At 42.2% G+C, this 27,136-nt stretch overlaps 1 protein-coding gene across 2 annotated transcripts in view; it reads left to right on the forward strand.

Annotated features, from left to right (window-relative positions):
- Nucleotides 1–27,136, forward strand: part of LOC139764694 (organic cation transporter protein-like) — a 120,749-nt gene that overhangs the window by 25,939 nt on the left and 67,674 nt on the right. For both annotated transcript variants that reach the window (XM_071691581.1, XM_071691580.1), the window contains exons 3-4: nucleotides 4,539–4,713; nucleotides 6,101–6,212. In XM_071691581.1, the coding sequence (XP_071547682.1) occupies nucleotides 4,539–4,713; nucleotides 6,101–6,212 (287 nt within the window). The remainder of the gene's footprint in view (nucleotides 1–4,538; nucleotides 4,714–6,100; nucleotides 6,213–27,136) is intronic.

The raw sequence follows: 27,136 nt of genomic DNA on the forward strand, positions 1-27,136 counted from the left end.
GATGGAAACATGGAAGCGGAAGTGGATCATAGGGTGGGGGAGGGGGCGAAAATTCTGGGAGCCTTGAAGAATGTGTGGAAGTCGAGAACATTATTTCGGAAAGCAAAAATGGGTATGTTTGAAGGAATAGTGGTTCCAACAATGTTGTATGGTTGCGAGGCGTGGACTATGGATAGAGTTGTGCGCAGGAGGATGGATGTGCTGGAAATGAGATGTTTGAGGACAATGTGTGGTGTGAGGTGGTTTGATCGAGTAAGTAATGTAAGGGTAAGAGAGATGTGTGGAAATAAAAAGAGCGTGGTTGAGAGAGCAGAAAAGGTTGTTTTGAAATGGTTTGGTCACATGGAGAGAATGATTGAGGAAAGATTGACCAAGAGGATATATGTTTCTGAGGTGGAGGGAACGAGGAGAAGAGGGAGACCAAGTTGGAGGTGGAAAGATGGAGTGAAAAAGATTTTGTGTGATCGGGGCCTGAACATGCAGGAGGGTGAAAGGAGGGCAAGGTATAGAGTGAATTGGAGCGATGTGGTATACCGGGGTTGACGTGCTGTCAGTGGATTGAATCAAGGCATGTGAAGCGTCTGGGGTAAACCATGGAAAGCTGTGTAGGTATGTATATTTGTGTCTGTGGACGTATGTATATACATGTGTATGGGGGTGGGTTGGGCCATTTCTTTCGTCTGTTTCCCTGCGCTACCTCGCAAACGCGGGAGACAGCGACAAAGCAAAATATATATATATATATATATATATATATATATATATATATATATATATATATATATATATATATATATATATATATATAATCCCTTGCGATAGGGGTGAAAGAATACTTCCCACGCATTCCTCGCGTGTCGTAGAAGGCGACTAGAGGGGACGGGAGCGGGGGGGCCAGAAATCCTCCCCTCCTTGTATTTTAACTTTCTAAAAGGGGAAACAGAAGGAGTCACGCGGGAAGTGCTCATCCTCTTCGAAGGCTCAGACTGGGGTGTGTAAATGTGTGTGGATGTAACCAAGATGAGAAAAAAGGAGAGATAGGTAGTTTGTTTGAGGAAAGGAACCTGGATGTTTTGGCTCTGCGTGAAACGAAGCTCAAGTGTAAATGGGAACAGTGGTTTGGAAATGGTTTGGGAGTAAAGTCAGGGGTTAGTGAGGGGACAAGAGCAAGAGAAGGAGTAGCACTACTCCTGAAATAGGAGTTGTGGGAGTATGTGATAGAGTGTAAGAAAGTAAATTCTAGATTGATATATGTAAAACTGAAAGTGGGTGGAGAGAGATCGGTGATTTTTGGTGCATATGTACCTGGGCATAAGAAAGATAATGAGAGGCAAGTGTTTTGGGAGCAGCTGAGTGAGTGTGTTAGTAGTTTTGATGCACAAGACCGGGTTATAGTGATGGGTTATTTGAATGCAAAGGTGAGTAATGTGGCAGTTGAGGAAATAATTAGTGTACATGGAGTGTTTAGTGTTGTAAAGGGAAATGGTGAAGAGCTTGTAGATTTATGTGCTGAAAAAGGACTGGTGATTAGGAATACCTGGTTTAAAGAGAGAGATATACATAAGTATACGTATGTAAGTAAGAGAGATGGGCAGAGAGCGTCATTGGATTACGTGTTAATTGATAGGCGCGCGAAAGATAAACTTTTGGATGTTAATGTGCTGAGAGGTGCAACTGGAGGGATGTCTGCTCTTTATCTCTTGGAGGGGAAGATGAAGATTTGTAGAGGTTTTCAGAAAAGAAGAGAGAATGTTGTGGTGAAGAGAGTGGTGAGAGTAAGTGAGCTTGGGAAGGAGACTTGTGTGAGGAAGTCCCAGGAGAGGTTGAATACAGAATGGAAAAGGTGAGAACAAAGGACGTAAGGGGAGTGTGGGAGGAATGGGATGTATTTAGGGAAGCAGTTATGTCTTGCTCAAAAGATGCTTGTGGCATGAGAAGCGTGGGAGGTGAGCAGATTAGAAATGGTAGTGAGTGGTGGGATGAAAAAGTAATATTATTAGTGAAAGAGAAGAGAGAGGCATTTGGACGATTCTTGCAGGGAAATAATGCAAATGACTGGGAGATATATAAAAGAAAGAGGGAAGAGATCAAGAGTAAGATGCAAAAGGTGAAAAAGAGGGCAAATGAGAGTTGGGGAGAGAGAGTATCATTGAATTTTAGGGAGAAATAAAAGATATTTTGGAAGGAGGTGAAGAAAGTGCGTAAGACAAGGGAACAAATGGGAACATCAGTAAAGGGGGCTGATGGGGAGGTGATAACAAGTAGTGATTATGTGAGGAGATGGAGTGAGTACTTTGAAGGTTTGTTGAATGTGTTTGATGATAAAGTGGCAGATGTAGGGTGTTTTTTTGAGGTGGTGTGCAAAGTGACAGGGTTAGGGAGAATGATTTGGTAAACAAAGAAGCGGCAGCAAAAGCTTTGCAGAAGATGAAAACCATTAAGGCAGCGGGTTTGGATGGTATTGTAGAGGAATTTATTAATAAAGGGGGTGACTGTATTGTTGACTTTTTGGTAAGGTTATATAATATATGTTTGTCTCATGGTGAAGTGCCTGAGGATTTGCGGAATGCTTGCATAATGCCATTGTACAAAGGCAAAGGGGATAAAAGCAAGTGCCCAAATTACAGAGGTATAAATTTATTGAGTATTTCTGGGAAATTATATGGGAGGGTATTGATTGAGAAGGTGAAGGCATATACAGAGCATCAGATTGGGGGACAGTCAGAAGTGGTAGAGAATGTGTGGATCAGGTGTCTGCTTTGAAGAATGTATGTGAGAAATACTTAGAAAAGCAAATGGATTTGTATGTAGCATTTATGGATCTGGAGAAGGCATATGATAGAGTTGATAGAGATGCTCTGTGGAAGGTATTAAGAATATATGGTGTGGGAGGCAAGTTGTTAGAAGCAGTGAAAAGTTTTTATCGAGGATGTAAGGCGTGTGTACGTGTAGGAAGAGAGGAAAGTGATTGGTTCTCGGTGAATGTAGGTTTGCGGCAGGTGTGTGTGATATCTCCATGGTTGTGTAATTTGTTTATGGGTGGGGATGTTAGGGAGGTGAATGCAAGAGTTTTGGAAAGAGGGGCAAGTATGCCGTCTGTTGGGGATGAGAGCGCTTGGGAAGTGAGTCAGTTGTTGTTCGCTGATGATACAGCGCTGGTGGCTGATTCATGTGAGAAACTGCAGAAGCTGGTGACTGAGTTTGGTAAAGTGTGTTAAAGAAGAAAGCTGAAAGTAGATGTGAATTAGAGCAAGGCTATCAGGTACAGTAGGGTTGAGGGTCAAGTCAATTGGGAGGTAAGTTTGAATGGAGAAAAACTGGAGGAAGTAAAGTGTTTTAGATATCTGGAAGTGGATTTGGCAGCGGATGGAACCATGGAAGCGGAAGTGAATCATAAGGTGGGGAACGAGGCGAAAGTTCTGGGAGCGTTCAAATATATGTGGAAGTCGAGAACGTTATCGTGGAAAGCAAAAATGGGTATGTTTGAATGAACAGAGGTTCCAACAATGTTATATGGTTGCGAGGCGTGGGCTATAGATAGAGTTGTGCAGAGGATGGTGGATGTGCTAGAAATGAGATGTCTGAGGATAATTTGTGGTGTGAGGTGGTTTGATCGAGTAAGGAATGAAAGGGTAAGAGAGATGTGTTTTAATAATAAGAGTGTGGTTGAGAGAGTAGAAGAGGGTGTTTTGAAATTGTTTGGTCACATGGAGAGAATGAGTGAGGAAAGATTGACAAAGAGGACATATGTGTCAGAGGTGGAGGGAACGAGAAGTGGGAGACCAAATTGAAGGTGGAAAGATGGAGTGAAAAATATTTTGAGTGATCGGGGTCTGAACACGCAGGAGGGTGAAAGGCGTGCAAGGAATAGAGTGAATTGGAACGATGTGTTATACCGGGGTCGACGTGCTGCCAGTGGATTGAACCAGGGCATGTGAAGTGTGTGAGGAAACCATGGAAAGTTTTGTGTGGCCTGGATGTGGAAAGGGAGCTGTGGTTTCGGTGCATTATACATGACAGCTAGAGGCTGAGTGTGAACGAATGTGGCCTTTGTTGTCTTTTCCTAGCGCTACCTCACGCACATGCGGGGGGGAAGGGGCTGTCATTTCATGTGTGGCGGGGTGGTGACGAGAATGAATAAGGGCAGACCGTATGAATTATGTACATGTCTATATATGCATCTGTCTGAGTGTGTATAATGTATGTATACGTTGAGTTGTTTAGGTATGTATATGTGCCTGTGTGGACGTGTGTGTGTATACATGTGTATGTGTATGGGTTGGGCCATTCTTTTGATTGTTTCTTTGCGCTACCTCGCTTTTGCGTTAGACAGCGACACAGTTTGATAAATAGATAAAAAGAATATATATATATATATATATATATATATATACATATTCACACTTTTCTATGCTTTATAGCCGTCTCCCGCGTGAGCGAGATAGTGCAAGGAAACAAACGAGATAAGTTAGGTGCAATCTTTGAGTGTTATCTTGGGTTTACGAAGCATGTAATTCAGTTTTTCCTCATCATGACAGGGTATTCCCTTGTGTCTTACCATACCTTGGGTGGGGCGTTCTTGGCTCCTGACGTGCGCTACACGTGCAGGCCCCCGCCCCACGCCCTCACAGCGAGCGTCGTTGTGTACCCGAGCGACGTCCCCGCGTCTGAGGCCAACTTTACCTACAACCCTGACGACCAGCTGATCAACCAGTAAGTTGTGATACGACCAGGCAATATCATTTTGTTATAATACGACCAGGGAATATCATTTTGTTATAATACGACCAGGTAATATCATTTTGTTATAATACGACCAGGAATATCATTTTGTTATGATACGACCAGGGAATATCATTTTGTTATAATACGACCAGGGAATATCATTTTGTTATAATACGACCAGGGAATATCATTTTGTTATAATACGACCAGGAATATCATTTTGTTATGATACGACCAGGGAATATCATATGGTTATAATACGACCAGGGAATATCATTTTGTTATAATACGACCAGGAATATCATTTTGTTATAATACGACCAGGGAATATCATTTTGTTATAATACGACCAGGGAATATCATTTTGTTATAATACGACCAGGGAATATCATTTTGTTATAATACGACCAGGCGACCAGGGAATATCATTTTGTTATAATACGACCAGGGAATATCATTTTGTTATAATACGACCAGGAATATCATTTTGTTATGATACGACCAGGGAATATCATTTTGGTATAATACGACCAGGGAATATCATTTTGTTATGATACGACCAGGGGATATCATTTTGTTATAATACGACCAGGGAATATCATATGGTTATAATACGACCAGGGAATATCATTTTGTTATAATACGACCAAGGAATATCATTTTGTTATAATACGACCAGGGAATATCATTTTGTTATAATACGACCAGGGAATATCATTTTGTTATAATACGACCAGGAATATCATTTTGTTATAATACGACCAGGGAATATCATTTTGTTATAATACGACCAGGAATATCATTTTGTTATGATACGACCAGGGAATATCATTTTGTTATAATACGACCAGGGAATATCATTTTGTTATGATACGACCAGGGAATATCATTTTGTTATAATACGACCAGGGAATATCATTTTGTTATAATACGGCCAGGGAATATCATTTTGTTATAATACGACCAGGGAATATCATTTTGTTATAATACGACCAGGGAATATCATTTTGTTATAATACGACCAGGGAATATCATTTTGTTATAATACGACCAGGGAATATCATATGGTTATGATATAACCAGGGAATATTATTTTATTATTACATTTTTTTTCCAGTGTTATATAGTTTATGCTCACAGACGCTCGACCATCGTGTTCGGTGTGTGTGTATGTGTGTGTGTGTGTGTGTGTGTGTGTGTGTGTGTGTGTGTGTGTGTGTGTGTGTGTGAAGAACATGTAAGGACGAACGTGTTCAAGAATTGGTTGAATGTTATTAATCTTTAACGAGTAATGTTGTTATGAGGATAATGTGTACATCAATATAAAGATCAGAATAAAGTTAGAAATAGACTTCGATGCCTTCTTCTGCTGCAGGAATGCTTGTACCTACCCAGTACGGAACCATTCTACAGGAGATGTAGAGGAGGAACCTTGTACAGAATGGGACTTCGACAACTCCACCTACGCGTCTACAGTCACGTCGGAGGTGAGGCAATGTGTACACTTGTTACACATACAGTACATAACACTAGTGGATGTTACATGCCACGCAGAACGAGTTGGGCGTATATAGTTGTGGAACATAGAGGGAGATGTTACCGGACTCCGCCGCCGAGTTCCTTTTGGGTGAGGCTGTATCCTCGTCAGTTGAGGAGGCAGAGTACCCTCTCGTCAGAGAACTTCAGAGGAGTGGCCATCCTCTCCCTGCCACTGAACGTAGCGTAGCCTTGGAGAAATGATTATAGAATGATGAACACAACATAGACAAGCTTTTCCTTCTAGCCTTCAACATTGTTTTCCTTTCATTATTTACCATAAACAAATGGTGTATGTGCCAACGCCTATATTCTATATGTCCCTTTTGAGTAAAACTGTCTAATGGGTGTATGTCTGGCGGGTTGGTATATAAGACTGGGTTGGAATGTCGGTTGTTTAGCGACTGTCAGGTTATATCAGGTTGGATGTGATATGTCAGGGTTGTATATGCTACGGGTGGGCGAGTAAGGGGAGATCTGTATGGGGGGTTGGGGGGGTCACATTGGGTCTGGATGCTGTTACATAGAACAGTGCCGACCATGTTGAGGTGGCAGTGTAATGGGAGCATCGTTATTTGAAAGTAAAGGTGTTCAGTGTTTGCAGTTGCAATACAATCAATGATAATCTAAGTACATTATATTGTGAAGTTTGCAGCTTTCATATATATATATATATATATATATATATATATATATATATATATATATATATATATATATATATATATATATATATATATATATATATATATATATATATATTATTTTTTTTTTATTATACTTTGTCGCTGTCTCCCGCGTTTGCGAGGTAGCGCAAGGAAACAGACGAAAGAAATGGCCCCACCCCCCCCCCCATACACATGTATATACATACGTCCACACACGCAAATATACATACCTACACAGCCTTCCACGGTTTACCTCAGACGCTTCACATGCCCTGCTTCAATCCACTGACAGCACGTCAACCCCGGTATACCACATCGCTCCAACTCACTCTATTCCTTGCCCTCCTTTCACCCTCCTGCATGTTCAGGCCCCGATCACACAAAATCTTTTTCACTCCATCTTTCCACCTCCAATTTGGTCTCCCTCTTCTCCTTGTTCCCTCCACCTCCGACACATATATCCTCTTGGTCAATCTTTCCTCACTCATTCTCTCCATGTGCCCAAACCACTTCAAAACACCCTCTTCTGCTCTCTCAACCACGCTCTTTTTATTTCCACACATCTCTCTTACCCTTACGTTACTCACTCGATCAAACCACCTCACACCACACATTGTCCTCAAACATCTCATTTCCAGCACATCCATCCTCCTGCGCACAACTCTATCCATAGCCCACGCCTCGCAACCATACAACATTGTTGGAACCACTATTCCTTCAAACATACCCATTTTTGCTTTCCGAGATGATGTTCTCGACTTCCACACATTCTTCAAGGCCCCCAGGATTTTCGCCCCCTCCCCCACCCTATGATCCACTTCCGCTTCCATGGTTCCATCCGCTGCCAGATCCACTCCCAGATATCTAAAACACTTCACTTCCTCCAGTTTTTCTCCATTCAAACTCACCTCCCAATTGACTTGACCCTCAACCCTACTGTACCTAATAACCTTACTCTTATTCACATTTACTCTTAACTTTCTTCTTCCACACACTTTTCCAAACTCAGTCACCAGCTTCTGCAGTTTCTCACATGAATCAGCCACCAGCGCTGTATCATCAGCGAACAACAACTGACTCACTTCCCAAGCTCTCTCATCCCCAACAGACTTCATACTTGCCCCTCTTTCCAAAACTCTTGCATTCACCTCCCTAACAACCCCATCCATAAACAAATTAAACAACCATGGAGACATCACACACCCCTGCCGCAAACCTACATTCACTGAGAACCAATCACTTTCCTCTCTTCCTACACGTACACATGCCTTACATCCTCGATAAAAACTTTTCACTGCTTCTAACAACTTGCCTCCCACACCATATATTCTTAATACCTTCCACAGAGCATCTCTATCAACTCTATCATATGCCTTCTCCAGATCCATAAATGCTACATACAAATCCATTTGCTTTTCTAAGAATTTCTCACATACATTCTTCAAAGCAAACACCTGATCCACACATCCTCTACCACTTCTGAAACCACACTGCTCTTCCCCAATCTGATGCTCTGTACATGCCTTCACCCTCTCAATCAATACCCTCCCATATAATTTACCAGGAATACTCAACAAACTTATATCTCTGTAATTTGAGCACTCACTCTTATCCCCTTTGCCTTTGTACAATGGCACTATGCACGCATTCCGCCAATCCTCAGGCACCTCACCATGAGTCATACATACATTAAATAACCTTACCAACCAGTCAACAATACAGTCACCCCCTTTTTTAATAAATTCCACTGCAATACCATCCAAACCTGCTGCCTTGCCGGCTTTCATCTTCCGCAAAGCTTTCACTACCTCTTCTCTGTTTACCAAATCATTTTCCCTAACCCTCTCACTCTGCACACCACCTCGACCAAAACACCCTATATCTGCCACTCTATCATCAAACACATTCAACAAACCTTCAAAATACTCACTCCATCTCCTTCTCACATCACCACTACTTGTTATCACCTCCCCACTTGCGCCCTTCACCGAAGTTCCCATTTGCTCCCTTGTCTTACGCACTTTATTTACCTCCTTCCAGAACATCTTTTTATTCTCCCTAAAATTTAATGATACTCTCTCACCCCAACTCTCATTTGCCCTTTTTTTCACCTCTTGCACCTTTCTCTTGACCTCCTGTCTCTTTCTTTTATAAATCTCCCACTCAATTGCATTTTTTCCCTGCAAAAATCGTCCAAATGCCTCTCTCTTCTCTTTCACTAATACTCTTACTTCTTCATCCCACCACTCACTACCCTTACTAATCAACCCACCTCCCACTCTTCTCATGCCACAAGCATCTTTTGCGCAATCCATCACTGATTCCCTAAATACATCCCATTCCTCCCCCACTCCCCTTACTTCCATGTTAATTGACAGGCGTGCGAAAGAGAGACTTTTGGATGTTAATGTGCTGAGAGGTGCAACTGGAGGGATGTCTGATCATTATCTTGTGGAGGCTAAGGTGAAGATTTGTATGGGTTTTCAGAAAAGAAGAGTGAATGTTGGGGTGAAGAGGGTGGTGAGAGTAAGTGAGCTTGAGAAGGAGACCTGTGTGAGGATATATATATATATATATATATATATATATATATATATATATATGTATATATATATATATATATATATATATATATATATATATATATATATATATATATATATATATATATATATATATATATATATATACATATATATATATATATATATATATATATATATATATATATATATATATACAGCGCTGGTGGCTGATTCATGTGAGAAAGTGGAGAAGCTGGTGACTGAGTTTGGTAAAGTGTGTGAAAGAAGAAAGTTAAGAGTAAATGTGAATAAGAGCAAGGTTATTAGGTACAGTAGGGTTGAGGGTCAAGTCAATTGGGAGGAGAGTTTGAATGGAGAAAAACTGGAGGAAGTGAAGTGTTTTAGATATCTGGGAGTGGATCTGGCAGCGGATGGAACCATGGAAGCGGAAGTGGATCATAGGGTGGGAGAGGGGGCGGAAATTCTGGGAGCCTTGAAGAATGTGTGGAAGTCGAGAACATTATCTCGGAAAGAAAAAATGGGTATGTTTGAAGGAATAGTGGTTCCAACAATGTTGTATGGTTGCGAGGCGTGGGCTATGGATAGAGTTGTGCGCAGGAGGATGGATGTGCTGGAAATGAGATGTTTGAGGACAATGTGTGGTGTGAGGTGGTTTGATCGAGTAAGTAACGTAAGGGTAAGAGAGATGTGTGGAAATAAAAAGAGCGTGGTTGAGAGAGCAGAAGAGGGTGTTTTGAAATGGTTTGGGCACATGGAGAGAATGAGTGAGGAAAGATTGACCAAGAGGATATATGTGTCGGAGGTGGAGGGAACGAGGAGAAGAGGGAGACCAAATTGGAGGTGGAAAGATGGAGTGAAAGGAGGGTGAAAGGAGGGCAAGGAATAGAGTGAATTGGATCGATGTGGTATACCGGGGTTGACGTGCTGTCAGTGGATTGAATCAAGGCATGTGTATGGGGGTGGGTTGGGCCATTTCTTTCGTCTGTTTCCTTGCGCTACCTCGCAAACGCGGGAGACAGCGACAAAGCAAAAAAAAAAAAAAAAAAAATATATATATATATATATATATATATATATATATATATATATATATATATACATATATATATATATATGTATATATATATATATTTTTTTTTTTATACTTTGTCGCTGTCTCCCGCGTTTGCGAGGTAGCGCAAGGAAACAGACGAAAGAAATGGCCCAACCCCCCCCCCCCATACACATGTATATACATACGTCCACACACGCAAATATACATACCTACACAGCTTTCCATGGTTTACCCCAGACGCTTCACATGCCTTGATTCAATCCACTGACAGCACGTCAACCCCGGTATACCACATCGCTCCAATTCACTCTATTCATTGCCCTCCTTTCACCCTCCTGCATGTTCAGGCCCCGATCACACAAAATCTTTTTCCTTCCATCTTTCCACCTCCAATTTGGTCTCCCTCTTCTCCCCGTTCCCTCCACCTCCGACACATATATCCTCTTGGTCAATATTTCCTCACTCATTCTCTCCATGTGCCCAAACCACCTCAAAACACCCTCTTCTGGTCTCTCAACCACGCTCTTTTTATTTCCACACATTTCTCTTACCCTTACGTTACTCACTCGATCAAACCACCTCACACCACACACTGTCCTCAAACATCTCATTTCCAGCACATCCATCCTCCTGCGCAAAACTCTATCCATAGCCCACGCCTCGCAACCATATATATATATATATATATATATATGTATATATATATATATATATATATATATTTTTTTTTTTTTATACTTTGTCGCTGTCTCCCGCGTTTGCGAGGTAGCGCAAGGAAACAGACGAAAGAAATGGCCCAACCCCCCCCCCCCCATACACATGTACATACACACGTCCACACACGCAAATATACATACCTACACAGCTTTCCATGGTTTACCCCAGACGCTTCACATGCCTTGATTCACTCCACTGACAGCACGTCAACCCCTGTATACCACATCGCTCCAATTCACTCTATTCCTTGCCCTCCTTACACCCTCCTGCATGTTCAGGCCCCGATCACACAAAATCTTTTTCACTCCATCTTTCCACCTCCAATTTGGTCTCCCTCTTCTCCTCGTTCCCTCCACCTCCGACACATATATCCTCTTGGTCAATCTTTCCTCACTCATTCTCTCCATGTGCCCAAACCATTTCAAAACACCCTCTTCTGCCCTCTCAACCACGCTCTTTTTATTTCCACACATCTCTCTTACCCTTACGTTACTTACTCGATCAAACCACCTCACACCACACATTGTCCTCAAACATCTCATTTCCAGCACATCCATCCTCCTGCGCACAACTCTATCCATAGCCCACGCCTCGCAACCATACAACATTGTTGGAACCACTATTCCTTCAAACATACCCATTTTTGCTTTCCGAGATAATGTTCTCGACTTCCACACACTTTTCAAGGCTCCCAAAATTTTCGCCCCCTCCCCCACCCTATGATCCACTTCCGCTTCCATGGTTCCATGCGCTGCCAGATCCTCTCCCAGATATCTAAAACACTTCACTTCCTCCAGTTTTTCTCCATTCAAACTCACCTCCCAATTGACTTGACCCTCAACCCTACTGTACCTAATAACCTTGCTCTTATTCACATTTACTCTTAACTTTCTTCTTCCACACACTTTACCAAACTCAGTCACCAGCTTCTGCAGTTTCTCACATGAATCCGCCACCAGCGCTGTATCATCAGCGAACAACAACTGACTCACTTCCCAAGCTCTCTCATCCCCAACAGACTTCATACTTGCCCCTCTTTCCAGGACTCTTGCATTTATCTCCCTAACAACCCCATCCATAAACAAATTAAACAACCATGGAGACATCACACACCCCTGCCGCAAACCTACATTCACTGAGAACCAATCACTTTCCTCTCTTCCTACACGTACACATGCCTTACATCCTCGATAAAAACTTTTCACTGCTTCTAACAACTTGCCTCCCACACCATATATTCTTAATACCTTCCACAGAGCATCTCTATCAACTCTATCATATGCCTTCTCCAGATCCATAAATGCTACATACAAATCCATTTGCTTTTCTAAGTATTTCTCACATACATTCTTCAAAGCAAACACCTGATCCACACATCCTCTACCACTTCTGAAACCGCACTGCTCTTCCCCAATCTGATGCTCTGTACATGCCTTCACCCTCTCAATCAATACCCTCCCATATAATTTACCAGGAATACTCAACAAACTTATACCTCTGTAATTTGAGCACTCACTCTTATCCCCTTTGCCTTTGTACAATGGCACTATGCACGCATTCCGCCAATCCTCAGGCACCTCACCATGAGTCATACATACATTAGATAACCTCACCAACCAGTCAACAATACAGTCACCCCCTTTTTTAATAAATTCCACTGCAATACCATCCAAACCTGCTGCCTTGCCGGCTTTCATCTTCCGCAAAGCTTTTACTACCTCTCCTCTGTTTACCAAATCATTTTCCCTAACCCTCGCACTTTGCACACCACCTCGACCAAAACACCCTATATCTGCCACTCTGTCATCAGACACATTCAACAAACCTTCAAAATACTCATTCCATCTCCTTCTCACATCACCACTACTTGTTATCACCTCCCCATTTACGCCCTTCACTGAAGTTCCCATTTGCTCCCTTGTCTTACGCACCCTATTTACCTCCTTCCAGAACATCTTTTTATTCTCCCTAAAATTTACTGATAGTCTCTCACCCCAACTCTCATTTGCCCTTTTTTTCACCTCTTGCACCTTTCTCTTGACCTCCTGTCTCTTTCTTTTATACTTCTCCCACTCAATTGCATTTTTTCCCTGCAAAAATCGTCCAAATGCCTCTCTCTTCTCTTTCACTAATACTCTTACTTCTTCATCCCACCACTCACTACCCTTTCTAAACGGCCCACTTCCCACTCTTCTCATGCCACAAGCATCTTTTGCGCAATCCATCACTGACTCCCTAAATACATCCCATTCCTCCCCCACTCCCCTTACTTCCATTGTTCTCACCTTTTTCCATTCTGTACACAGTCTCTCCTGGTACTTCCCCACACAAGTCTCCTTCCCAAGCTCACTTACTCTCACCACCTTCTTCACCCCAACATTCACTCCTCTTTTCTGAAAACCCATACTAATCTTCACCTTAGCCTCCACAAGATAATGATCAGACATCCCTCCAGTTGCACCTCTCAGCACATTAACATCCAAAAGTCTCTCTTTCGCACGCCTGTCAATTAACACGTAATCCAATAACGCTCTCTGGCCATCTCTCCTACTTACATAAGTATACTTATGTATATCTCGCTTTTTAAACCAGGTATTCCCAATTATCAGTCCTTTTTCAGCACATAAATCTACAAGCTCTTCACCATTTCCATTTACAACACTGAACACCCCATGCATACCAATTATTCCCTCAACTGCCACATTACTCACCTTTGCATTCAAATCACCCATCACTATAACCCGGCCTCGTGCATCAAAACCGCTAACACACTCATTCAGCTGCTCCCAAAACACTTGCCTCTCATGATCTTTCTTCTCATGCCCAGGTGCATATGCACCAATAATCACCCACCTCTCTCCATCAACTTTCAATTTTACCCATATTAATCGAGAATTTACTTTCTTACATTCTATCACATACTCCCACAACTCCTGTTTCAGGAGTATTGCTACTCCTTCCCTTGCTCTTGTCCTCTCACTAACCCCTGACTTCACTCCACAGACATTTCCAAACCACTCTTCCCCTTTACCCTTGAGCTTCGTTTCACTCAGAGCCAAAACATCCAGGTTCCTTTCCTCAAACATACTACCTATCTCTCCTTTTTTCACATCTTGGTTACATCCACACACATTTAGGCACCCCACTCTGAGCCTTCGAGGAGGATGATCACTCCCCGCGTGACTCCTTCTTCTGTTTCCCATTTTAGAAAGTTAATACAAGGAGGGGAGGATTTCCGGCCCCCCCCTCCCGTCCCCTCTAGTCGCTTTCTACGACACGCGAGGAATACGTGGGAAGTATTCTTTCACCCCTATCCCCAGGGATAATATACATATATATATACATATACACACACACACACATACACACACATACGCACATACACACACACACACACACATACATATATATACATATAAAAAATGTAAGAAACAATTTAGAAAACAAACTTTTAGCTTGAAATGAATGAAAAAAATGAATGTCACATAATGGTTCAACCTCTGGCTATGGAAAAGGAAATGTACAATTTATTCACACAAACGTCAATAGCAGTTCTCATCAATTTCACCACTGTATCAATAAGCTTCAATGTCTAAGCTACATTTTTCTCCAACTTCACTATTTTCTTGTCAAAAACACCATGCATGAAAACTATCACTCCAGTAACACAACTATAAACATTTACTTCCCCTTTAAAAGTTCTGGGGAAGTCTGTCTCGATACACTGCGGCGAGGCGACGCGACGATGACACAATCACTGTCACAATATCACTTCTGCCTTCTCAAGTCAATCTCTCAGCCACAGTGCAGGCCTTCATCGTCGAAATCGGTCTTGCCTTCAGACGTCTTATCGATGTCTCTGCTCTCGGTAGCCCTCCTCTCGTTAACTCCCACAGTTCCTGACACGTAGCTGGGGTGGCTCCTCTTTCACCTCTGTTATAGCCCATGGTGGCAACACAGCAGCCATCATCAGCAACATCTTTCACCTGTAGTCATTCCCTGCTGCTCCACCGACCTCTCCACACGCCCACGTGGAGGAGGTACCACCCTCCTGGTTTTCAGCTGGCGATGGTCACAGCTGTCATGGCAATATACCACTGATGACAGTTGCGCGCCAGCTACCGACGTATATATATATATATATATATATATATATATATATATATATATATATATATATATATATATATATATATATATATATATGTTTTTTTTTTTTATACTTTGTCGCTGTCTCCCGCGTTTGCGAGGTAGCGCAAGGAAACAGACGAAAGAAATGGCCCAACCCCCCCCATACACATGTATATACATACGTCCACACACGCAAATATACATACCTATACAGCTTTCCATGGTTTACCCCAGACGCTTCACATGCCTTGATTCAATCCACTGACAGCACGTCAACCCCGGTATACCACATCGCTCCAATTCACTCTATTCCTTGCCCTCCTTTCACCCTCCTGCATGTTCAGGCCCCGATCACACAAAATCTTTTTCACTCCATCTTTCCACCTCCAATTTGATCTCCCTCTTCTCCTCGTTCCCTCCACCTCCGACACATATATCCTCTTGGTCAATCTTTCCTCACTCATTCTCTCCATGTGCCCAAACTACTTCAAAACACCCTCTTCTGCTCTCTCAACCACGCTCTTTTTATTTCCACACATCTCTCTTACCCTTACGTTACTCACTCGATCAAACCACCTCACACCACACATTGTCCTCAAACATCTCATTTCCAGCACATCCATCCTCCTGCGCACAACTCTATCCATAGCCCACGCCTCGCAACCATACAACATTGTTGGAACCACTATTCCTTCAAACATACCCATTTTTGCTTTCCGAGATAATGTTCTCGACTTCCACACATTCTTCAATGCCCCCAGAATTTTCGCCCCCTCCCCCACCCTATGATCCACTTCCGCTTCCATGGTTCCATCCGCTGCCAGATCCACTCCCAGATATCTAAAACACTTCACTTCCTCCAGTTTTTCTCCATTCAAACTCACCTCCCAATTGACTTGACCCTCAACCCTACTGTACCTAATAACCTTGCTCTTATTCACATTTACTCTTAACTTTCTTCTTCCACACACTTTACCAAACTCAGTCACCAGCTTCTGCAGTTTCTCACATGAATCAGCCACCAGCGCTGTATCATCAGCGAACAACAACTGACTCACTTCCCAAGCTCTCTCATCCCCAACAGACTTCATACTTGCCCCTCTTTCCAGGACTCTTGCATTTACCTCCCTAACAACCCCATCCATAAACAAATTAAACAACCATGGAGACATCACACACCCCTGCCGCAAACCTACATTCACTGAGAGCCAATCACTTTCCTCTCTTCCTACACGTACACATGCCTTACATCCTCGATAAAAACTTTTCACTGCTTCTAACAACTTGCCTCCCACACCATATATTCTTAATACCTTCCACAGAGCATCTCTATCAACTCTATCATATGCCTTCTCCAGATCCATAAATGCTACATACAAATCCATTTGCTTTTCTAAGTATTTCTCACATACATTCTTCAAAGCAAACACCTGATCCACACATCCTCTATCACTTCTGAAACCACACTGCTCTTCCCCAATCTGATGCTCTGTACATGCCTTCATCCTCTCAATCAATACCCTCCCATATAATTTACCAGGAATACTCAACAAACTTATACCTCTGTAATTTGAGCACTCACTCTTATCCCCTTTGCCTTTGTACAATGGCACTATGCACGCATTCCGCCAATCCTCAGGCACCTCACCATGAGTCATACATACATTAAATAACCTTACCAACCAGTCAACAATACAGTCACCCCTTTTTTTAATAAATTCCACTGCAATACCATCCAAACATGCTGCCTTGCCGGCTTTCATCTTCCGCAAAGCTTTCACTACCTCTTCTCTGTTTACCAAATCATTTTCCCTAACCCTCTCACTTTGCACACCACCTCGACCAAAACACCCTATATCTGCCACTCTATCATCAAACACATTCAAAAAACCTTCAAAATACTCACTCCATCTCCTTCTCACATCACCACTACTTGTTATCACCTCCCCATTTGCGCCCTTCACTGAAGTTCCCATTTGCCCCCTTGTCTTACGCACTTTATTTACCTCCTTCCAGAACATCTTTTAATTCTCCCTAAAATTTAATGATACTCTCTCACCCCAACTCTCATTTGCCCTTTTTTCACCTCTTGCACCTTTCTCTTGACCTCCTGTCTCTTTCTTTTATACATCTCCCACTCAATTGCATTTTTTCCCTGCAAAAATCGTCCAAATGCCTCTCTTTTCTCTTTCACTAATACTCTTACTTCTTCATCCCACCACTCTCTACCCTTTCTAATCAACCCACCTCCCACTCTTCTCATGCCACAAGCATCTTTTGCGCAATCCATCACTGATTCCCTAAATACATCCCATTCCTCCCCCACTCCCCTTGCTTCCATTGTTCTCACCTTTTTCCATTCTGTACTCAGTCTCTCCTGGTACTTCCTCACACAGGTCTCCTTCTCAAGCTCACTTACTCTCGCCACCCTCTTCACCCCAACATTCACTCTTCTTTTCTGAAAACCCATACACATCTTCACCTTAGCCTCCACAAGATAATGATCAGACATCCCTCCAGTTGCACCTCTCAGCACATTAACATCCAAAAGTCTCTCTTTCGCACGCCTGTCAATTAACACGTAATCCAATAACGCTCTCTGTCCATCTCTCCTACTTAAATAAGTATACTTATGTATATCTCGCTTTTTAAAACAGGTATTCCCAATCATCAGTCCTTTTTCAGCACATAAATCTACAAGCTCTTCACCATTTCCATTTACAACACTGAACACCCCATGTATACCAATTATTCCCTCAACTGCCACATTACTCACCTTTGCATTCAAATCACCCATCACTATAACCCGGTCTCGTGCATCAAAACCACTAACACACTCATTCAGCTGCTCCTATAACACTTGCCTCTCTTGATCTTTCTTCTCATGCCCAGGTGCATATGCACCAATAATCACCCACCTCTCTCCATCAACTTTCAGTTTTACCCATATCAATCGAGAATTTACTTTCTTACACTCTATCACATCCTCCCACAACTCCTGTTTCAGGAGTATTGCTACTCCTTCCCTTGCTCTTGTCCTCTCACTAACCCCTGACTTTACTCCCCAGACATTCCCAAACCACTCTTCCCCTTTACCCTTGAGCTTCGTTTCACTCAGAGCCAAAACATCCAGGTTCCTTTCCTCAAACATACTACCTATCTCTCCTTTTTTCACATCTTGGTTACATCCACACACATTTAGGCACCCCACTCTGAGCCTTCGAGGAGGATGCTTTACTTGTGGTGCTGACTTCCGGCCACTTGGTTCAGCGCAGTGTGGCGCAGAAGGAGGCCAGATGAACCAAACGCTGTATTGCCGTAGTCGTTCTCTCTCGTCGCTACCTGGCTGGCTTGCCACTGGTTGCTCGAGTCTTTTCCGTAGGATCGCGCCCTTAGTTTACTTTCTGTAGATGATGTGTATGTCTTGGTAGGAATGTAGATGCAGCTGTAGAGAATTGTAGAGAATATATAGAGAATATGTAGAGAATTGTAGAGAATATATAGAGAATATGTAGAGAATTTATATATATATATATATATATATATATATATATATATATATATATATATATATATATATATTTGTATATATATATATATATATACATATATATATATATATATATATATATATATATATATATATATATATATATATATATATATATATATATATATATATATATATGTATATATGTGTATATATATATATATATATATGTATATATATATATGTATATATATGTTGGCACCCCAACATTATTAAGATACAACGATACAGCGACTAGAGGGGACGGGAGCGGGGGGCCGGAAATCCTCCCCTCCTTGTATTAACTTTCTAAAATGGGAAACAGAAGAAGGAGTCACGCGGGGAGTGATCATCCTCCTCGAAGGCTCAGAGTGGGGTGCCTAAATGTGTGTGGATGTAACCAAGATGTGAAAAAAGGAGAGATAGGTAGTATGTTTGAGGAAAGGAACCTGGATGTTTTGGCTCTGAGTGAAACGAAGCTCAAGGGTAAAGGGGAAGAGTGGTTTGGAAATGTCTGGGGAGTGAAGTCAGGGGTTAGTGAGAGGACAAGAGCAAGGGAAGGAGTAGCAATACTCCTGAAACAGGAGTTGTGGGAGTATGTGATAGAATGTAAGAAAGTAAATTCTCGATTAATATGGGTAAAACTGAAAGTTGATGGGGAGAGGTGGGTGATTATTGGTGCATATGCACCTGGGCATGAGAAGAAAGATCATGAGAGGCAAGTGTTTTGGGAGCAGCTAAATGAGTGTGTTAGCGGTTTTGATGCACGAGACCGGGTTATAGTGATGGGTGATTTGAATGCAAAGGTGAGTAATGTGGCAGTTGAGGGAATAATTGGTATGCATGGGGTGTTCAGTGTTGTAAATGGAAATGGTGAAGAGCTTGTAGATTTATGTGCTGAAAAAGGACTGATGATTGGGAATACCTGGTTTAAAAAGCGAGATATACATAAGTATACTTATGTAAGTAGGAGAGATGGCCAGAGAGCGTTATTGGATTACGTGTTAATTGACAGGCGTGCGAAAGAGAGACTTTTGGATGTTAATGTGCTGAGAGGTGCAACTGGAGGGATGTCTGATCATTATCTTGTGGAGGCTAAGGTGAAGATTAGTATGGGTTTTCAGAAAAGAAGAGTGAATGTTGGGGTGAAGAAGGTGGTGAGAGTAAGTGAGCTTGGGAAGGAGACCTGTGTGGGGAAGTACCAGGAGAGACTGTGTACAGAATGGAAAAAGGTGAGAACAATGGAAGTAAGGGGAGTCGGGGAGGAATGGGATGTATTTAGGGAATCAGTGATGGATTGCGCAAAAGATGCTTGTGGCATGAGAAGAGTGGGAGGTGGGCTGTTTAGAAAGGGTAGTGAGTGGTGGGATGAAGAAGTAAGAGTATTAGTGAAAGAGAAGAGAGAGGCATTTGGACGATTTTTGCAGGGAAAAAATGCAATTGAGTGGGAGAAGTATAAAAGAAAGAGACAGGAGGTCAAGAGAAAGGTGCAAGAGGTGAAAAAAAGGGCAAATGAGAGTTGGGGTGAGAGACTATCAGTAAATTTTAGGGAGAATAAAAAGATGTTCTGGAAGGAGGTAAATAGGGTGCGTAAGACAAGGGAGCAAATGGGAACTTCAGTGAAGGGCGTAAATGGGGAGGTGATAACTAGTAGCGGTGATGTGAGAAGGAGATGGAATGAGTATTTTGAAGGTTTGTTGAATGTGTCTGATGACAGAGTGGCAGATATAGGGTGTTTTGGTCGAGGTGGTGTGCAAAGTGAGAGGGTTAGGGAAAATGATTTGGTAAACAGAGAAGAGGTAGTAAAAGCTTTGCGGAAGATGAAAGCCGGCAAGGCAGCAGGTTTGGATGGTATTGCAGTGGAATTTATTAAGAAAGGGGGTGACTGTATTGTTGACTGGTTGGTAAGGTTATTTAATGTATGTATGACTCATGGTGAGGTGCCTGAGGATTGGCGGAATGCGTGCATAGTGCCATTGTACAAAGGCAAAGGGGAAAAGAGTGAGTGCTCAAATTACAGAGGTATAAGTTTGTTGAGTATTCCTGGTAAATTATATGGGAGGGTATTGATTGAGAGGGTGAAGGCATGTACAGAGCATCAGATTGGGGAAGAGCAGTGCGGTTTCAGAAGTGGTAGAGGATGTGTGGATCAGGTGTTTGCTTTGAAGAATGTATGTGAGAAGTACTTAGAAAAGCAAATGGATTTGTATGTAGCATTTATGGATCTGGAGAAGGCATATGATAGAGTTGATAGAGATGCTCTGTGGAAGGTATTAAGAATATATGGTGTGGGAGGCAAGTTGTTAGAAGCAGTGAAAAGTTTTTATCGAGGATGTAAGGCATGTGTACGTGTAGGAAGAGAGGAAAGTGATTGGTTCTCAGTGAATGTAGGTTTGCGGCAGGGGTGTGTGATGTCTCCATGGTTGTTTAATTTGTTTATGGATGGGGTTGTAAAGGAGGTAAATGCAAGAGTCCTGGAAAGAGGGGCAAGTATGAAGTCTGTTGGGGATGAGAGAGCTTGGGAAGTGAGTCAATTGTTGTTCGCTGATGATACAGCGCTGGTGGCTGATTCATGTGAGAAACTGCAGAAGCTGGTGACTGAGTTTGGTAAAGTGTGTGGAAGAAGAAAGTTGAGAGTAAATGTGAATAAGAGCAAGGTTATTAGGTACAGTAGGGGTGAGGGTCAAGTCAATTGGGAGGTGAGTTTGAATGGAGAAAAACTGGAGGAAGTGAAGTGTTTTAGATATCTGGGAGTGGATCTGTCAGCGGATGGAACCATGGAAGCGGAAGTGGATCATAGGGTGGGGGAGGGGGCGAAAATTTTGGGAGCCTTGAAAAATGTGTGGAAGTCGAGAACATTATCTCGGAAAGCAAAAATGGGTATGTTTGAGGGAATAGTGGTTCCAACGATGCTGTATGGTTGCGAGGCGTGGGCTATGGATAGAGATGTGCGCAGGAGGATGGATGTGCTGGAAATGAGATGTTTGAGGACAATGTGTGGTGTGAGGTGGTTTGATCGAGTAAGTAACGTAAGGGTAAGAGAGATGTGTGGAAATAAAAAGAGCGTGGTCGAGAGAGCAGAAGAGGGTGTTTTGAAATGGTTTGGGCACATGGAGAGAATGAGTGAGGAGAGATTGACCAAGAGGATATATGTGTCGGAGGTGGAGGGAACGAGGAGAAGAGGGAGACCAAATTGGAGGTGGAAAGATGGAGTGAAAAAGATTTTGTGTGATCGGGGCCTGAACATGCAGGAGGGTGAAAGGAGGGCAAGAAATAGAGTGAATTGGAGTCATGTGGTATACAGGGGTTGACGTGCTGTCAGTGGATTGAAGCAAGGCATGTGAAGCGTCTGGGGTAAACCATGGAAAGCTGTGTAGGTATGTATATTTGCGTGTGTGGACGTGTGTATGTACATGTGTATGGGGGGGGGGTTGGGCCATTTCTTTCGTCTGTTTCCTTGCGCTACCTCGCAAACGCGGGAGACAGCGACAAAGTATAAAAAAAAAAAAAAAAAAAAAAAAATATATATATATATATATATAAGGGAGCGGGGGGCTGGAAATCCTCCCCTCTCGTTTTTTTTTTATTATTTTTTTTAATTTTCCAAAAGAAGGAACAGAGAAGAGGGCCAGGTGAGGATATTCCCTCAAAGGCCCAGTCCTCTGTTCTTAACGCTACCTCGCTATTGCGGGAAATAGCGAATAGTATGAAAAAAAAAAAAAAAAGAAATATATATATATATATATATATATATATATATATATATATATATATATATATATATATATATATATATATATATATATATATATATATATATATGTATATTCTTTCTTTTCTTTCAAACTATTCGCCATTTCCCGCATTAGCGAGGTAGCGTTAAGAACAGAGAACTGGGCCTTGAGGGAATACCCTCACCTGGCCCAATTCTCTGTTCCTTCTTTTGGAAAATTAAAAAAAAAACGAGAGGGGAGGATTTCCAGCCCCCCGCTCCCTCCCCTTTTAGTCGCCTTCTACGACACGCAGGGAATACGTGGGAAGTATTATTTCTCCCCTATCCCCAGGGATTATATATATATATATATATATATATATATATATATATATATATATATATATATATATATATATATATATATATATATATATATATATATATATATATATATATATATAAAAAGATGTTCTGAAAGGAGGTAAATAAAGTGCGTAAGACAAGGGAGCAAATGGGAACTTCAGTGAAGGGCGCAAGTGGGGAGGTGATAACAAGTAGTGGTGATGTGAGAAGGATATGGAGTGAGTATTTTGAAGGTTTGTTGAATGTGTTTGATGATAGACTGGCAGATATAGGGTGTTTTGGTCGAGGTGGTGTGCAAAGTGAGAGGGTTAGGGAAAATGATTTGGTAAACAGAGAAGAGGTAGTAAAAGCTTTGCGGAAGATGAAAGCCGGCAAGGCAGCAGGTTTGGATGGTATTGCAGTGGAATTTATTAAAAAATTGGGTGACTGTATTATTGACTGGTTGGTAAGGTTATTTAATGTATGTATGACTCATGGTGAGGTGCCTGAGGATTGGCGGAATGCGTGCATAGTGCCATTGTACAAAGGCAAAGGGGATAAGAGTGAGTGCTCAAATTACAGAGGTATAAGTTTGTTGAGTATTCCTGGTAAAATATATGGGAGGGTATTGATTGAGAGGGTGAAGGCATGTACAGAGCATCAGATTGGGGAAGAGCAGTGTGGTTTCAGAAGTGGTAGAGGATGTGTGGATCAGGTGTTTGCTTTGAAGAATGTATGTGAGAAATACTTAGAAAAGCAAATGGATTTGTATGTAGCATTTATGGATCTGGAGAAGGCATATGATAGAGTTGATAGAGATGCTCTGTGGAAGGTATTAAGAATATATGGTGTGGGAGGCAAGTTGTTAGAAGCAGTGAAAAGTTTTTATCGAGGATGTAAGGCATGTGTACGTGTAGGAAGAGAGGAAAGTGATTGGTTCTCAGTGAATGTAGGTTTGCGGCAGGGGTGTGTGATGTCTCCATGGTTGTTTAATTTGTTTATGGATGGGGTTGTTAGGGAGGTAAATGCAAGAGTTTTGGAAAGAGGGGCAAGTATGAAGTCTGTTGAGGATGAGAGAGCTTGGGAAGTGAGTCAGTTGTTGTTCGCTGATGATACAGCGCTGGTGGCTGATTCATGTGAGAAACTGCAGAAGCTGGTGACTGAGTTTGGTAAAGTGTGTGAAAGAAGAAAGTTAAGAGTAAATGAGAATAAGAGCAAGGTTATTAGGTACAGTAGGGTTGAGGGTCAAGTCAATTGGGAGGTAAGTTTGAATGGAGAAAAACTCGAGGAAGTAAAGTGTTTTAGATATCTGGGAGTGGAGCTGGCAGCGGATGGAACCATGGAAGCGGAAGTGGATCATAGGGTGGGGGAGGGGGCGAAAATCCTGGGAGCCTTGAAGAATGTGTGGAGGTGGAGAACATTATCTCGGAAAGCAAAAATGGGTATGTTTGAAGGAATAGTGGTTCCAACAATGCTGTATGGTTGTGAGGCGTGGACTATGGATAGAGTTGTGCGCAGGAGGATGGATGTGCTGGAAATGAGATGTTTGAGGACAATGTGTGGTGTGAGGTGGTTTGATCGAGTAAGTAACGTAAGGGTAAGAGAGATGTGTGGAAATAAAAAGAGCGTGGTTGAGAGAGCAGAAGAGGGTGTTTTGAAATGGTTTGGGCACATGGAGAGGATGAGTGAGGAAAGATTGACCAAGAGGATATATGTGTCGGAGGTGGAGGGAACGAGGAGAAGTGGGACACCAAATTGGAGGTGGAAAGATGGAGTGAAAAAGGATTTTGTGTGATTGGGGCCTGAACATCCAGGAGGGTGAAAGGAGGGCAAGGAATAGAGTGAATTGGATCGATGTGGTATACCGGGGTTGACGTGCTGTCAGTGGATTGAATTAGGGCATGTGAAGCGTCTGGGGTAAACCATGGAAAGCTGTGTAGGTATGTATATTTGCGTGTGTGGACGTATGTATATACATGTGTATAGGGGTGGTTTGGGCCACTTCTTTCGTCTGTTTCCTTGCGCTACCTCGCAAACGCGGGAGACAGCGAGAAAGCAAAAAAAAAAATATATATATATGTACATATATATATTGGTGCTCATCCTCCTCGAAGGCTCAGAGTGGGGTGCCTAAATGTGTGTGGATGTAACCAAGATGTGAAAAAAGGAGAGATAGGTAGTATGTTTGAGGAAAGGAACCTGGATGTTTTGGCTCTGAGTGAAACGAAGCTCAAGTGTAAATGGGAACAGTGGTTTGGAAATTGTTTGGGAGTAAAGTCAGGGGTTAGTGAGAGGACAAGAGCAAGGGAAGGAGTAGCAATACTCCTGAAACAGGAGTTGTGGGGGTATGTAATAGAATGTAAGAAAGTAAATTCTCGATTAATATGGGTAAAATTGAAAGTTGATGGAGAGAGGTGGGTGATTATTGGTGCATATGCACCTGGGCATGAGAAGAAAGATCATGAGAGGCAAGTGTTTTGGGAGCAGCTAAATGAGTGTGTTAGCGGTTTTGATGCACGAGACCGGGTTATAGTGATGGGTGATTTGAATGCAAAGGTGAGTAATGTGGCAGTTGAGGGAATAATTGGTATGCATGGGGTGTTCAGTGTTGTAAATGGAAATGGTGAGGAGCTTGTAGATTTATGTGCTGAAAAAGGACTGATGATTGGGAATACCTGGTTTAAAAAGCGAGATATACATAAGTATACTTATGTAAGTAGGAGAGATGGCCAGAGAGCGTTATTGGATTACGTGTTAATTGACAGGCGTGCGAAAGAGAGACTTTTGGATGTCAATGTGCTGAGAGGTGCAACTGGAGGGATGTCTGATCATTATCTTGTGGAGGCTAAGGTGAAGATTAGTATGGGTTTTCAGAAAAGAAGAGTGAATGTTGGGGTGAAGAAGGTGGTGAGAGTAAGTGAGCTTGGGAAGGAGACCTGTGTGAGGAAGTATCAGGAGAGACTGTGTACAGAATGGAAAAAGGTGAGAACAATGGAAGTAAGGGGAGTGGGGGAGGAATGGGATGTATTTAGGGAATCATTGATGGATTGCGCAAAAGATGTTTGTGGCATGAGAAGAGTGGGAGGTGGGCTGTTTAGAAAGGGTAGTGAGTGGTGGGATGAAGAAGTAAGAGTATTAGTGAAAGAGAAGAGAGAGGCATTTGGACGATTTTTGCAGGGAAAAAATGCAATTGAGTGGGAGAAGTATAAAAGAAAGAGACAGGAGGTCAAGAGAAAGGTACAAGAGGTGAAAAAAAGGGCAAATGAGAGTTGGGGTGAGAGACTATCAGTAAATTTTAGGGAGAATAAAAAGATGTTCTGGAAGGAGGTAAATAGGGTGCGTAAGACAAGGGAGCAAATGGGAACTTCAGTGAAGAGCGTAAATGGGGAGGTGATAACAAGTAGTGGTGATGTGAGAAGGAGATGGAATGAGTATTTTGAAGGTTTGTTAAATGTGTCTGATGACAGAGTGGCAGATATAGGGTGTTTGGGTCTAGGTGGTGTGCAAAGTGAGAGGGTTAGGGAAAATGATTTGGTAAACAGGGAAGAGGTAGTAAAAGCTTTGCGGAAGATGAAAGCCGGCAAGGCAGCAGGTTTGGATGGTATTGCAGTGGAATTTATTAAAAAAGAGGGTGACTGTATTGTTGACTGGTTGGTAAGGTTATTTAATGTATGTATGACTCATGGTGAGGTGCCTGAGGATTGGCGGAATGCGTGCATAGTGCCATTGTACAAAGGCAAAGGGGATAAGAGTGAGTGCTCAAATTACAGAGGTATAAGTTTGTTGAGTATTCCTGGTAAATTATATGGGAGGGTATTGATTGAGAGGGTGAAGGCATGTACAGAGCATCAGATTGGGGAAGAGCAGTGCGGTTTCAGAAGTGGTAGAGGATGTGTGGATCAGGTGTTTGCTTTGAAGAATGTATGTGAGAAATACTTAGAAAAGCAAATGGATTTGTATGTAGCATTTATGGATCTGGAGAAGGCATATGATAGAGTTGATAGAGATGCTCTGTGGAAGGTATTAAGAATATATGGTGTGGGAGGCAAGTTGTTAGAAGCAGTGAAAAGTTTTTATCGAGGATGTAAGGCATGTGTACGTGTAGGAAGAGAGGAAAGTGATTGGTTCTCAGTGAATGTAGGTTTGCGGCAGGGGTGTGTGATGTCTCCATGG

The sequence above is a fragment of the Panulirus ornatus genome, chromosome 50 (genome assembly GCF_036320965.1).
Source record: "Panulirus ornatus isolate Po-2019 chromosome 50, ASM3632096v1, whole genome shotgun sequence".
NCBI lineage: Eukaryota > Metazoa > Arthropoda > Malacostraca > Decapoda > Palinuridae > Panulirus > Panulirus ornatus.